At 44.1% G+C, this 12,800-nt stretch overlaps 1 protein-coding gene across 7 annotated transcripts in view; it reads right to left on the bottom strand.

Annotated features, from left to right (window-relative positions):
• Positions 1 to 1,460: 1,460 nt before the first annotated feature.
• Positions 1,461 to 12,800, bottom strand: part of Fbxw11 (F-box and WD repeat domain containing 11) — a 96,331-nt gene continuing 84,991 nt past the window's right edge. For all 7 annotated transcript variants that reach the window (XM_055604609.1, XM_055604608.1, XM_055604606.1 and 4 more), the window contains 6 exons: positions 12,371 to 12,620; positions 9,213 to 9,331; positions 8,467 to 8,577; positions 7,509 to 7,587; positions 5,497 to 5,682; positions 1,461 to 3,725 (listed from right to left, as the gene is read on the bottom strand). In XM_055604609.1, the coding sequence (XP_055460584.1) occupies positions 5,521 to 5,682; positions 7,509 to 7,587; positions 8,467 to 8,577; positions 9,213 to 9,331; positions 12,371 to 12,620 (721 nt within the window). In that variant the 3' untranslated portion in view covers positions 1,461 to 3,725; positions 5,497 to 5,520. The remainder of the gene's footprint in view (positions 3,726 to 5,496; positions 5,683 to 7,508; positions 7,588 to 8,466; positions 8,578 to 9,212; positions 9,332 to 12,370; positions 12,621 to 12,800) is intronic.

Here is a 12,800-nt window from a genome sequence, read left to right as displayed (position 1 = left end):
TCCTGAATAAAGTCAAACAGGGAGCAAAGACCCCCAACTAGGAGTGCCAGGCAGCTAACTGGGAAGAGGACCATGAGCCAAATGGCCCGTTAGAATCTGTATTAATTAAGACAAGCTGTCTGGAAGGGCAGCTCATTTCTGACGGTGGTCAAGGACCCTCAAATCCCCAGCACCAGTGGTTACACCTGCAGCATCTACGAAGAAAAAAATAGAAGGGAAGGAAGGTGGGAGTGAGTCTTTACCAGGTATGGGAGAAGAGGTCAGGATCTAACTTAGGGTTTCTATTGCTGTGATGAGACACCATGACCAAAAGGCAAATTGGGGAAGAAAGGGTTTATTTGGCTAACACTGCAACATTGTTAAATGGGCTGGGCCCTCCCCCACCAATCACTAATTAAGAAAATATACTACGGACTTGTCTACACCCTGATCTTATGGAAGCTTTCCCCCTATCCCCACAGGGTTTCTCTGGGTAGCCTTGGCTCTCCTTGACTTAATTTGTAGACCACGCTGATCCCTCCAAGCTCAGAGATCCACCTGCCTCTGCCTCCCCAGTGCTGGGATTAAAGGCCTGCCACACCACTGCCCAGCCTTATGGAGGCTTTTAATTGAGGTTTTCTCCTCTCAGATGACTCTAGCTTGTGACAACTTGACATAAAACTATCTAGCACAGAATCCAAACTGCTATCCTCCCCTCTGGGCCACACGGGGAGTCCATCCCTTGCTGTTCCTAAGGACCAGCACAAATACACAGATACACACACAAGGAACACAGCTTACTGTATTTAACAGGCAGGGTTTGGGAGAGACCTGTTTAGAATGGACATGCAAGAAACAAGCCAATCTCCATTCTCACCTGGATTTGCAAAATGACATCTCCATTTAACCACATATGAAGCCATGAAACAAGAATGGCAGGAAACGATCACCAGAAAGCCGGGGTTGCAGCCCAGCCTTGAACAGAGTTAGTACAGAAGGGTACCCAGCGGACACAGAGGAGGGTGGAAGTGGGGGAAGCAAGCGGGGGAAGCAGCACTCTGTACTCTTTCAGGGGTTCTAAGTTGGTTTTCTTATCCAAATTTTAAGAGAACAAGTGTGTCAAAATACTGTTTTATTTCATCCAAAAAACCCATACTCACGGCAAGCTTGCTTCCTGCACCTATCTCCACCACTCACACCACCTCATGAGGAAGGATCCTCTCACCTGGAGCTGCTCTCCTACTTTGCAGAATTCATGAAGTAACCATGAACACCAAGAGCTGCTGGGGATGGCTCTAATCGAGGATCCCTCAGCTCTTGAAGCTTTCTGGGAAAACCAAAAGTGAGGAATTTCACAGGCCAGAAACCGTGCCTTCAGCTTCACACCTTACAGACCAGATGATTTTGAAAATCCACCTTTAATGGTATGTGGCTTAATTCTTCGTAGCACAAAACTTTTTCTGAAAAATGTAACAGAAGAGCGGAGTACTGCAACACTTTATTTAGAGTATTGGCTTTGAATTAGTAGCTGAAGTAACAATCGCCATTGAAGCCAGGTCAGGTGTACTGCATAATACTCATCTTGATTTATTGACATTACTTAGCAATTTGTTGGACAAAGGTCAAACTTTTGTTTTTATTAAGCACATTCCACAGTACAAAGCCGTCATGATAATATCTGTACAATTTAACAGTTTCAATAGCTGTTCAGACACATATTTATTTCAAACAGATAATTGGCAAACATAATTAATTACCAGTTAGAATTAGACTACCCCAGTGCTTTAACACATTATTATAGCAGTAATTTACAGTTGCTCAATTACGGTTAGCAAAATAAAGTCCAGAGTACAACTGGGAACTACTACTGTAATCCCAGAAATAGGAATTCCTTGGGTACCCAAGTCCCCTGCTATAATTTAGTAGGCACAATTCAAAGGTCGTGTGCATATTTGAAGGCCATGATCTCCCAAGGATTGACAGGAACTTCTGTATTCAACATGCAAAAACAACAGAAAAGTCCAATTGTTCAGAACTCACCTTCTCCCCCACCCCTCCACTGGGCATTCCTGTCAAATGGGTGATAAGCTGTGAGGTGGTGTGTTCACACTCCCATTATGGACTGGGGCCTACTTTCTATTTAAGGCCCCACCTCGCAGAAACAAACATAAAAGCATGTGAGAATGACATATCAAAAACAAAACAAAACAAAACAAAACAAAAACCAACTAAAAAGCAAAGCCTACCCAGGAAACAAATCCCCTATGCACCAACCCCACAGCGTTCACAATGTCAGGACATGCGGAGCCCAGAGCCCTTCTCTCTCCTAGAATGTGCTTCCATGGGAAGCTTCATTCACAGGGAAGGGCTGCTTGGTCCTTTAAAACTGGACTGACATTCCTTTGAAAACAATGGCAAGGGGCAAATCAACACCTAATCTTGAAAGAGGGAGATAATGGTGACCAATGTCCTGTCCATGTGCCACTCTCACACAGAGGTGAGTGAGTGACACCAGAGCTGACAGGGCCGAGGCTGTGCTCCACACAGGAGTGCCTTGCCCTTACTGTGGGCTTTGAACAGCTGACCTGCTCCACAGGCTCAAACTCAGCACCCCCAATACCCCATCAGAGTGCAGGGAGCCCTGTCAACAGGGCCACCAACTCCCTGTCTCGGGGTTACTGTCATGTAGAAAGATGTTGGACAGAGAAGCCCATGCTCACCATGAGGAGGTGAGCACTAGCTCTCAGGAGGAAAAGAACAGGTACATGGAGACTGTGAAGATTCCTGTCCACTGCAGATGCCACACAACAAATACACGTGTTAAACTTCTGAAGTTCCAGCTGAAAACACAGAGCACACAAAGACAGTCACAAATAATAAAACCCGAATGAATACTGCAGGAAGGTCCTAGGCAATCACAGCAACCCTGGAGTCAGGTGCTCGGCCCACCTGCGGCTAAGTGCCACACGCTCCACAGTAGTGTCTCAGGCACAGGGGGCCGGGCCGGCAACCTTGAGCTTGAATTGTTATGTACATTATATCTACATGCGGATACAGTATTTTAAATTAGGAGGCAAGCACGCGGATAAAGGTGTTACTCTACCAAATATCAGGAGATGATGGGGGAACAGAGAACAGTTAATAAAAGAAAATAGCTGTATTACCTGTGGAGAGGTAATATAACTCGCTTATTATTTAAATTAAAAGAAACTGGTACAGAAAGGAAGTGTAATCCAAAAATCCTAGATAAGCCAGATCTGCCCACTGTCCGCCACCTTCCTGTGCACAACAGTGACTGACGGTCTAAGGAGAAGCTGCTGCTGGAGAGGAACGCCCTGAAAACTCTGGGTCGGTGTTTGGCACCCAGCACTTCACCAAGAATGCAAGGCTGCTTTTAGTGCCAAACCAAGGCGCAAAGCGATGTAAATTAGAGGCAGGGCTTCTCCCAACGGTCTCTGCTTCTGGAGAACATACAGGCCATGTGTCCTTCACGAGAACATGTGCATCAGAAGCGCTGGGGTCTTCACTGAGGGAGGGGCGTGAGCTGATGCTCTACTTGCAGCGGTGAGCTAAGCTGTCCTTCTCCAAGTAGAGCTGGGCGTGGTGAGAAATGTCAGGGCTTGAAGAGTGGGGCTGCTTTGTGTCTACCCAGCATCTAGAACCAAGTCCAGCCCAGAACTCAGCTGTGAACGAACTCCCTTAGGCATGGGATAGCCATGTAGCCAGTAGTTCAAGACCAGAAAACCCTGGAGAAGAAAGGAGAACAGGTATTACTTTAACTGGACAGGACGTGGAAGGGGCACAGGGGGCAGGTTCAAGAAGGAAAGGGAGAGAGCAGGAGGTAAGTCAGACCTCCTCCATCCCTTCCCTGTGCTCCTTTGGCTTTTTTAGTTATGACTGGTCAGGAGCTCCAGTCGTCTGCTCTGTAAACCTCTAGTGTGGTGTGCTCCAACAACTTCACTCAGTGAATCAAGACTCTGCCATGTGGATTTGGAATGGATATAAACGATCTTCAAGAGAAGGTAGTGAGGGAGGTCTGTGTAGGCAGAGACGGTGTGGACACATGGAGGCCAGGCACAGTAAGCATGTGCGTGTCTCGGGCCCTGCTGGTGGCCTCATACATACACAGCAGGTGTTAACAGTCCATCTTGCCCTGCAGTCCTTTGGGGTCACAGAGACATTCTTAAGGCAGCCCTCAGCCGGTACTACTGGTCAAACTGAGATGTCCAACGTTCTTGATGCAGAGCTCTGATTCTTAAAGGACTATAAAGGAACTGGTTGGCACTCAGTTTTGCCACTGAGGCATAGAAGCAGCCACAATGACATGTAAACAGATGCGTGCAGTTACGTTCCAATCAAACTGACTTTAGATGGCATTAAAATTCCAACCTTTATAATTTTTTATATGACATGAAAATTTCCTTTTGATATTTTTCAAGCGTTTAAAATGTAAGAAGTATTTTTGGCCTGCAGTGGCAGAAAAAAAAACAAAGCATGCAATGGGTCAAATTGGACATTTGGTTACAGTGTGTAAACTCTGAGCAAGGCAGACTTCTTCACAGTCATTTATGGAACTCAGAATCTTGACTAAAAAATATCTGAAACAGGGATAAAAATATGTGCCACTATCACCCAGATTATTTTTACTCTTTAATAAATGTGAAAATAAATAAAAAGCTATAAAGAATTAAGCAATTTTTGTTGTTGTTATGTTTTGGAGACGAGACAGGGTTTTTGCTGTGCAGCCTTGGCTGCCCTAGAACTCACAGCAATCCGCCTGCCCCTGCCTCCCTACGCGCTGGAATTAAAGGTGTGCAACACCACGCTTGGCTAAATAATATAAGTAATGCTTTTTAATTAAGACAATCTAATCACAAGTGTGTGTGTGTGTGTGTGTGTGTGTGTGTGTGTATACATATATGTATGAAGTAAGGGTATTTATTAAGTCTACAAAATGTGATGTGCACAGAAGCCAGTGGCTTCGGGCAAATCCTCCAGGTAGGAATGTTGTTCTCAGTAGTTATGGGTATCTGGGATGTGGCCACGTTGGCCTTCTCTCCTTCTAAATTGTACATCCTGGCAAGAAAACCATTCTGTCCCCAACAGTTCGATGGCTCTGTAACTAGAGGCAAGGACTTGTTTCCCAAAGCACCGGTGCCCTTCCCCAGGAAGAAGCTTTCAAGACTCGTAACATCTTCTGTGACGGCTCCCTGTGGAGATGGCACTGCAGAGCGGACTGTGGTGCTGGGAAGAGGAGGAATTTGGATTGTCCTTGTGTGTGTACCTGTCAGTTAGTCACAGAACCAACGAACCAGGAAAAAATGTTGAGTTCTGCACTCCAAAATCAAACCTGAAAAGCCATCCTGGTGCTAAGTGGCTATGACCATTTAGAAAATCATCGTAGAGGCTTTTACACATCACCAAGGAAACCCCTATCTCCTAATTCCCAGAGGGAAGGTACAGCCCAGAAACAGGTTTTGAGGAGCCCAGATGGGGACAGAGTTTGAGCACACTCACCAGATTGGGCCAAAGTGCAGACCGCTATCTGGAGATGTATGTGTAAGTTCTGGAAGGAGAGCGTGTCTCATTCTGGGCACTGGGAGGCACGTTTAAAAAATCCCAAATCAAAATAGTGTCATCATGGGAGCTGCTAATGATTTGAAATTCATCAAACTGCAGCCGAAACACACGTCCAGAGTGTTCCTGTGAAAGACAACCTTGATTAACAGTACTGTCTTTACAGCCCCACCTCCGGAGCTGGGGTTCAGCTCAGGCTGAAAAGTCCGCACTTCTCAGAGCTTCCTGCATGGCCGCCCAGCCACTGAGCTGTGTCCTTTCTCTGAGAACAATCATTCTGCTTGGCCTTCTAGGTGTTACTTTTTTAAGTTAAACATTATGACCTACACATGACTTGGTAATATGTCAGAAGAAAAACTATCTGACCTCACAGAGGCCATCAAAGTCAATACCCATGGGGGACACACTACAAAACCAGAATCAGAAGGGCAAAGTTACTATACATACATACATACATACATACATACATACATACATACATACATACATACATACATACTTTTTTTTTTTTTTTTAAGATGACCCAGAACACCTATGTTAAATCACAGCAGACATCACAATTCAAGCCAAAAGCAGGAGCGGCCCTCACTACTGTCTTGCCTGGTCTAGTCAGTGCAGGAAGTAAGGGAATGCAAACACAAGCTGGGTCTGGAGAGAACACTCAGTAGTAAGGAGCACTTGTCGCTCCTGCTGTGGACCCAGGCTGCATTCCCAGCACCAGCATGGTGGCTCACAACCATCATAACTCTAGTTCCAGGGGATCCAACAGGCATACGTAGGCAAGCACACACAGGAGAGGGATCGTTCATACACATAAAGCTAGATATTTATTTTTTGAGACACGGTTTCTGTGTGTAGTCTTGGCTGTCCTAGAACTCACTCTGCAGACCAGGCTGGCCTCAAACTCAGAGACCCGACTGCCTCTGCCTCTCTCAGGTACTGGGATTAAAGGCGTGTATCACCAGCACAGCCGTAAAAATAAATTTTTTAAAAAGGAAAAAAATTGCTGAAATTTTCAAGAAAAGACTATCACTGTTTCCAGATGTCTTCTCAAAAAAGAAAAAAAAATCCAACAGAATCAGCCACAGTATTAGATAGCTTTGGTAATATTCAAAAAGATTCACACATTAAAATAAAGGATTTATTTGGTCTTAAAGCAAAGGAAACGTGCTGCCATTTACATTGACATGGCTAGTCAATCACCCAGAGGTCACTTAGTAAGTGGAATGAGCCAGGTACAGAAAGACAACGATCCCACACACTGGAATCTCACAGAAGTGAGGCAGAACGGAGAGCACCCCTGCACTAGAGTAAAAGGCAAAGGGCTGCATATTGCAAGATTTGTTAAGAGTAGGTGTTTTGCTTGTTTGTTTTTTGTAGGTGGGAGCCAGGCTCTTATGTATTTCAGGCTGGCCTCAAACCCACTATGTAGCCAAAGATGACCTTAAAGTCTTGATCCTCCTACCTCTAGCCCAAATGCTGGGATTATAGAGCTGAACAACCACACTTAATTCTTTAAAAATGCTAATATTTCTATCACAGAGAAATGAAAATTGATGGATTCATTAACTGGTTGACAATTTTTCTAAGATATACATCATAGACCAAAGTACCACAGTGTACTCTTTAACAATAAATACAGTTATTAAGTCTATTAAAATGAAATTTAAGTTAAAGTCTTCCAATATGTCCCTATACTAGAGACTGAGAGGAAATTCTACCTAATACACAAATGTGCAGTTATAAAATGCAAGACAGCTGCACGCTACAGACGCCCATAAGGCTACTGGAGGAATGCAGCAGCTATGAGGGTGCCTGCTCACCTACAGCGGACCCTGAAATAGTGTAAAGGTACTACATTCTAGCTGCCCAAAATTATCCAGGAAACTCTGAAAGCATGGTACAGACACAAGCTTTCCTGGGCACTCTTGCCACCCCAACAAATCACATACCACCAAGGTGCGCAGACACAATGTGCTCGCCGGGGCACGAGGGTCAAGAGCAGCTTGTAAGTCCCAGACTTTAATCTTCCTACGAGGAAAAATGAGAGTGGGATTAATAAAAGAGTAAACACTGTCTATACAGTGGGCTGTCTACACAAAACAGTGCACTTGAAAGGTCTACCACGAAACCCAAAGAAGAGCATGCTGCTGTTTCTAAGTTTGTGAACTTAGATTTTAGAAAAAGAACCTAAACCTTCCCAGAATTCCTGAAACTTTGAAGGGATGTAATTGTTAAGGTGATAAACAGGCAGAAGACCTTGAGTTACCTAAATTCACTTCCTAACTTGATATCTATGTTACCAAACTCATTACTTGGGGGACTGAGTCATTCCCAGGCTGCCTTTCTCTACATGAAAAAAAGTCCACTGACCAGGCATACATAATGCAGGACTGGGACATATACCTTCCATTTGTCATTGAAAACAAAAGGAGAAAAGAGGAATTTTATTACTGAGTTCATGGGGAGGAAAATGTTTCCAGGTTCATTTATAATTAAGGCAAGAAATATAAGTCCCTGTAGTTTAATCTGTGTGTGTGCATGCGCATGTATGCTGTGTGTATGTGTGTAAGTCTGGGAATAACTCTGATGTTAAATTCTGAAGTGAGTTTCTTTCTTGCACAAGGGGTTCCAGGATTGAACTCAGGTTGCCAGGTTGGTGCCGAGCCATCCTGGAGGCCCTACTGTTTATATCTCTACTAATGGAACATATGCTACAAGTCCAGTGTCTGGCTATGGTGGGATTAAGGCAAGCTGTACTTCATCTCCCTGGGCCTGAGCATCCTCATCTGACCCACTGGTATGGCTGATCTTTCTCACACAGAGTCCAGCATGCACAGAGCTATTTAACACACAGCACTATTGTTCCTGACAAGGCTGCAGCCATGCAAGTGCATACTAAATACATACCCATCATAGGCGCCACTGACAATCCTCTTGTTATCAAAACGGATGCATCGGACCAATTCTTCGTGCCCTTCTAGGACTCTTAAACAGGCACCACATTCAATATCCCATAGCCTTGAACAAGAAGCAGTCATCTATGAAACGAATTCTCACACATGACTCGTGCCCTCCTCAAATTCTGTATACCTGCTCCATGCGGGTAAGATTTTTCATTCTCCTTGAATTTCATATTCCTACCTCACTCCTGGCTCATACCACACATACACCGCTAAATCTAACATTTGTGCTTTTATCACTAATTTAGGCAGAAACCTCACTTTCTGTTATATTTTGTTTTATACAATTTGAAACTTTAAAAAGGCATTTTCTATTTAAATCAAATCATTTGAATTATGCTTAGCTCTTGACTTCTCAGCTGATAAATCCACAGGGCCCAATGGCCTCAGAAGAGCTTTTCTGGAGGAGATGTAGACTTGAGTCAGGAAAGGAAAAAAGCATGTCTAGCAAAGAAGGACAAGGAGATCACACACAGCCAGGGACTCTAGCCCTGGTGGTCTCCCAAGGGTTACTTGGTTCCTAAGGAGTGGGCCTTGGACTCAAGTGTCTTAGAAATACAAAACTACTGCCCACATCAAGCCTTCTCCGCAGCATGATTTACAGGGTATAAACTACTATGTGTTCTAATTCTGGAGTGAGACCTTTTGGCCTTTATGGACGGTTTCTGTAGAAGTGAATGGCTTTCTACCCACCGGATGGTATTATCTGATGATCCACTAACAACCAGCCGGTCCCGGTACTGCAGACAGGCGATGCCTCGCTTATGCCCATTCAGAGTGCGAACAAACTCACAGGTGCTGGTGCTCCACACCTATACACAGACAGCAGTGCTGTTAGCACGACACCAAATCCTGCCACAAGATACCTTCCAAGAGAGCTGGCAGGGAGATGGACCGCTATGATCCTAGCACTCAGCAGGCAGGAAGACGGCGAGGTTAAAGACAGTGCGGCTACAGAGTAGAGAGACAGGGGCACACTCCAAAAACGATCCCAAATGCCCAGCCACAAACTTTCTTCTCAGGTAAAAATGGATTGGATAGAAACTGGAAGGCCTAAGTTTTCCTGGCTGTGGGTAATGAAACTGAAGTGAAATTTAGGTGACTTAAGAAGTCTAAAGTTGGGGGCTGGAGAGGTGGCTCAGAGGTTAAGAGAACTGGCTGTTCTTCCAAAGGTTCTTGAGTTCAATTCCCAGCAACCACATGGTGGCTCACACTCTCTATAATGAGATCTGGTGTCCTCTTCTAGTGTGAAGGCACGCATGCAGACAGAACACTGCACAGATAATGAATGAATGAATCTTAAAAAAAAAAAAGTTTCAAGTTTGAGATCTTCACAAAGACAACATATCCTGGAAGGCTCAGGCCTTTCCTGTGTGTGTCAGATTTTATGTTTGCATACTAGCTCACAGGTCACACTTAAATCTTCACCCTCTACACCCCCCTTCTCACCAGTTTGAGTAGTACCATTTATTTTGCCAGATGACTCCTAACATTGCATACACGATATAAATAATCCCCTCTTGTGAATCCTTCTTAAGATACAGATGCTCCCAGACACACATACTATGTAACGAGCCAAATAAGGAAACTCACAGTGGCTGGAGTCCCTGAGTTAATGTGCCAGGTGTATCTGCAGCTCAACAGAATGAGGAGATATTTCTATGCCTACCCCCACCAAATGGAGTCAGACCCCGAACCCCATGCCATATGCAAAATTTTAATTCAAAATAGATCAAAGATCTAAATGGAACAATGGAAACTATATAACCTTCAGGTGGAGGAAGGTTATATAGAAGCAGTAAACCTCTAGTGTTAGGCAATGCTTTCTTAGGGATCACACTGAAAGTACACACAACACAAAAAATAAATTGGTAAACTGATTGTCATCAAAGTTATCTGTGCTCCCAAGGATGACATCAACACAGTAAAAGAATGAGAAAAAAATCATTTATCTAATTAAGGAGAACATCTCCACAACGTATAAAAAACATTTTAAAAATTTATAACTCAATCAGAAAAAGAAAACTAAGTTACTAAGTGGGCTAAGATACATTTATCCAGAGCAGGTACATAGTGACTAATAAGCAACAAGACACCAGTAGCCACTGCAGAGTGCAAGCAAAACTCCAGATACTTGTGCAGCCCAGGACAGCTATGATTCAAAACAAGATAGTAACAAGTGTCGCAAGTGTGTGAGGCAATCTTCCCACAGACATGCCTTCTGATCAGGCCCAAGTGCTACCAACTGTCAGAGGCTGTCCTTGTCCTGACTGCTGTGATGTGGCTAAGTTAACGCACATGAAATCTACTTGTTCAGCTTCCGGGTCTGATGCAGCACAGCCCATGATTTGTGCGGGCCAGTTACCAGAGACCAGAACACAGTCCAGTGCTAGTCATTACAAAGTCCTTAAAGCCAGTAGCACAAAACCTCATGCTGGCAGGACCAAAACAAGGGACAGCCACAGTAGAAAACCATTTGGCAGTTCCCTGCAATGTGAATCAATTAAGAGAACTAAATGAATGTGCAAAAACGCATGGGCAAATGTTTACAGCAACATCGTTCACAATTGCCAAAAAATGTCCACCAGCACATAAGGAAAAATGTGGTCTGTTCAGAGTGAAAATGTATTTGGCCACCAGATGCAGCAAAGCATTGCTCTGTGCAAAAGCCTGCATTACATGGGAAAGCCAGACACAAAAGGCCACATAGTACATGATTCCATTTACATGATATGTCTAAAACAGGCAAATTCAGAGACAGAGGGTAGAATGCTGAATGCCAGGAGCGTGGGGAAAGGGGAGAGGCTAACTCTAGTGCATAGTAAGTGTCAGAAATTAAAATGTTTACAGACTAGGCTGGGGTAACGCTATGCAAAGCTGTAAAGGTACTAAATTAATTGTACATTTGAAAAAGCCTAGTCTTCAGGTATAGAAATTATAGATCAACAAAGCTGTTACTAAATACAGTAAGGGCCCAATCCCTTACTGATGAACTATTTAGGCTACTGATAAGATTCTGGGACAAGGGGGTCCTTGCTTCAGTTGTGTACCTACCTCTGAGCCTATGAGGCTCCAATAGGTAACTCCAAACCCATGCCACCCAGCCAATGCTGCCAAACTCAATGGATCACAGAAGAAAACAGAGTCGACCATGGAAAAGAGATTTGTGGAGAAATGGAGAAACAGGGAAGTGGGAACATGATGAAAATGGTCAGTCTGTTCAAGGCGTGAAACTGCCAAAGAACCAATTTAATTAAGAAAAATGAGAATATATGCATATTTATGTGGGGGAAATTGTCAAAGAATCAACTTAATTAAGAAAAAATGAGTATGTGTATACAGACATACACATAATGAAATCAAGTTAACATGGACAGGAGAATCAGAACTAAATTTCTTACACCCTGTGGGTTATCTCAGTCTTGTTCATCCTTTCTCCAGCATCTAACCAGGGACTATACAACACCAAGCTCTCAGAAGTGAGATAAACCAAATCTAAGCTCCACACTACTAGTTTGAGCCATATTTGTGAAAAAGCAAAAAATAAAAAACCACCTACCCTAAAAAAGGGTGTGCGGTGGTGGTGTGAGATGTCAAATGTAAATCTCCTCCACACAGCACACGGCACACTCAGGGCGACTAACAATGTCATCTCATGAAATTGGCAACTGTTCTCTACTGGGAAATGGCTTCTTTTCTTTCTTTTTTGCCTTGCCTGTGGCTCCAGAAGCATGTGAAGGTCTCACAGGAATGCATAAAGAACAGACCTTCCCACCTAATGTGAACCACCTCTGCCTTTTCTTTTTTGTAAAGGGAAGAGAACAATCAGGGTGAAGACTGCAGACACTCACTTTAATGGTCCTGTCTCCAGAGGCAGACACGATGTACTTGTCATCAAAGTCTACTACATTGACAGCAGCACGGTGGCCAACCAGGACACGGCGTAAAGTGATATCGGTGGCAGAAGCCATGTCCCACACAGCAATGGAACGGTCCTTGGAACATGTCACCATCAGTCCATTGCTGAAGCGTAAGTGTAGTACAGCTTCATTGTGATGGATAAGTGTGTTGAGAACTTCTCCAGTGTTCACATCCCAGACTCTGCAAGAGAACAGACAGTGAAAGGTAGGGAAAGGTGAAGTCTGGGCTCAGTTATCTCCCTTACTGTACCAGGTACCCGCTGCCAGCAGAACTCAGGCAGCAGCCTCCTTAATGCTGACAAAGCTAAGATGCTTTTAAGAAGGAAGCTAAATCTGGCTATGAGCAGTTTTACTTCATACT

The sequence above is a fragment of the Psammomys obesus genome, unplaced genomic scaffold, assembly GCF_907164565.1.
Source record: "Psammomys obesus unplaced genomic scaffold, mPsaObe1.curated_primary_1811, whole genome shotgun sequence".
In the NCBI taxonomy this organism is placed as follows: domain Eukaryota; kingdom Metazoa; phylum Chordata; class Mammalia; order Rodentia; family Muridae; genus Psammomys; species Psammomys obesus.
This window is presented reverse-complemented; position numbering and strand designations above follow the sequence as displayed.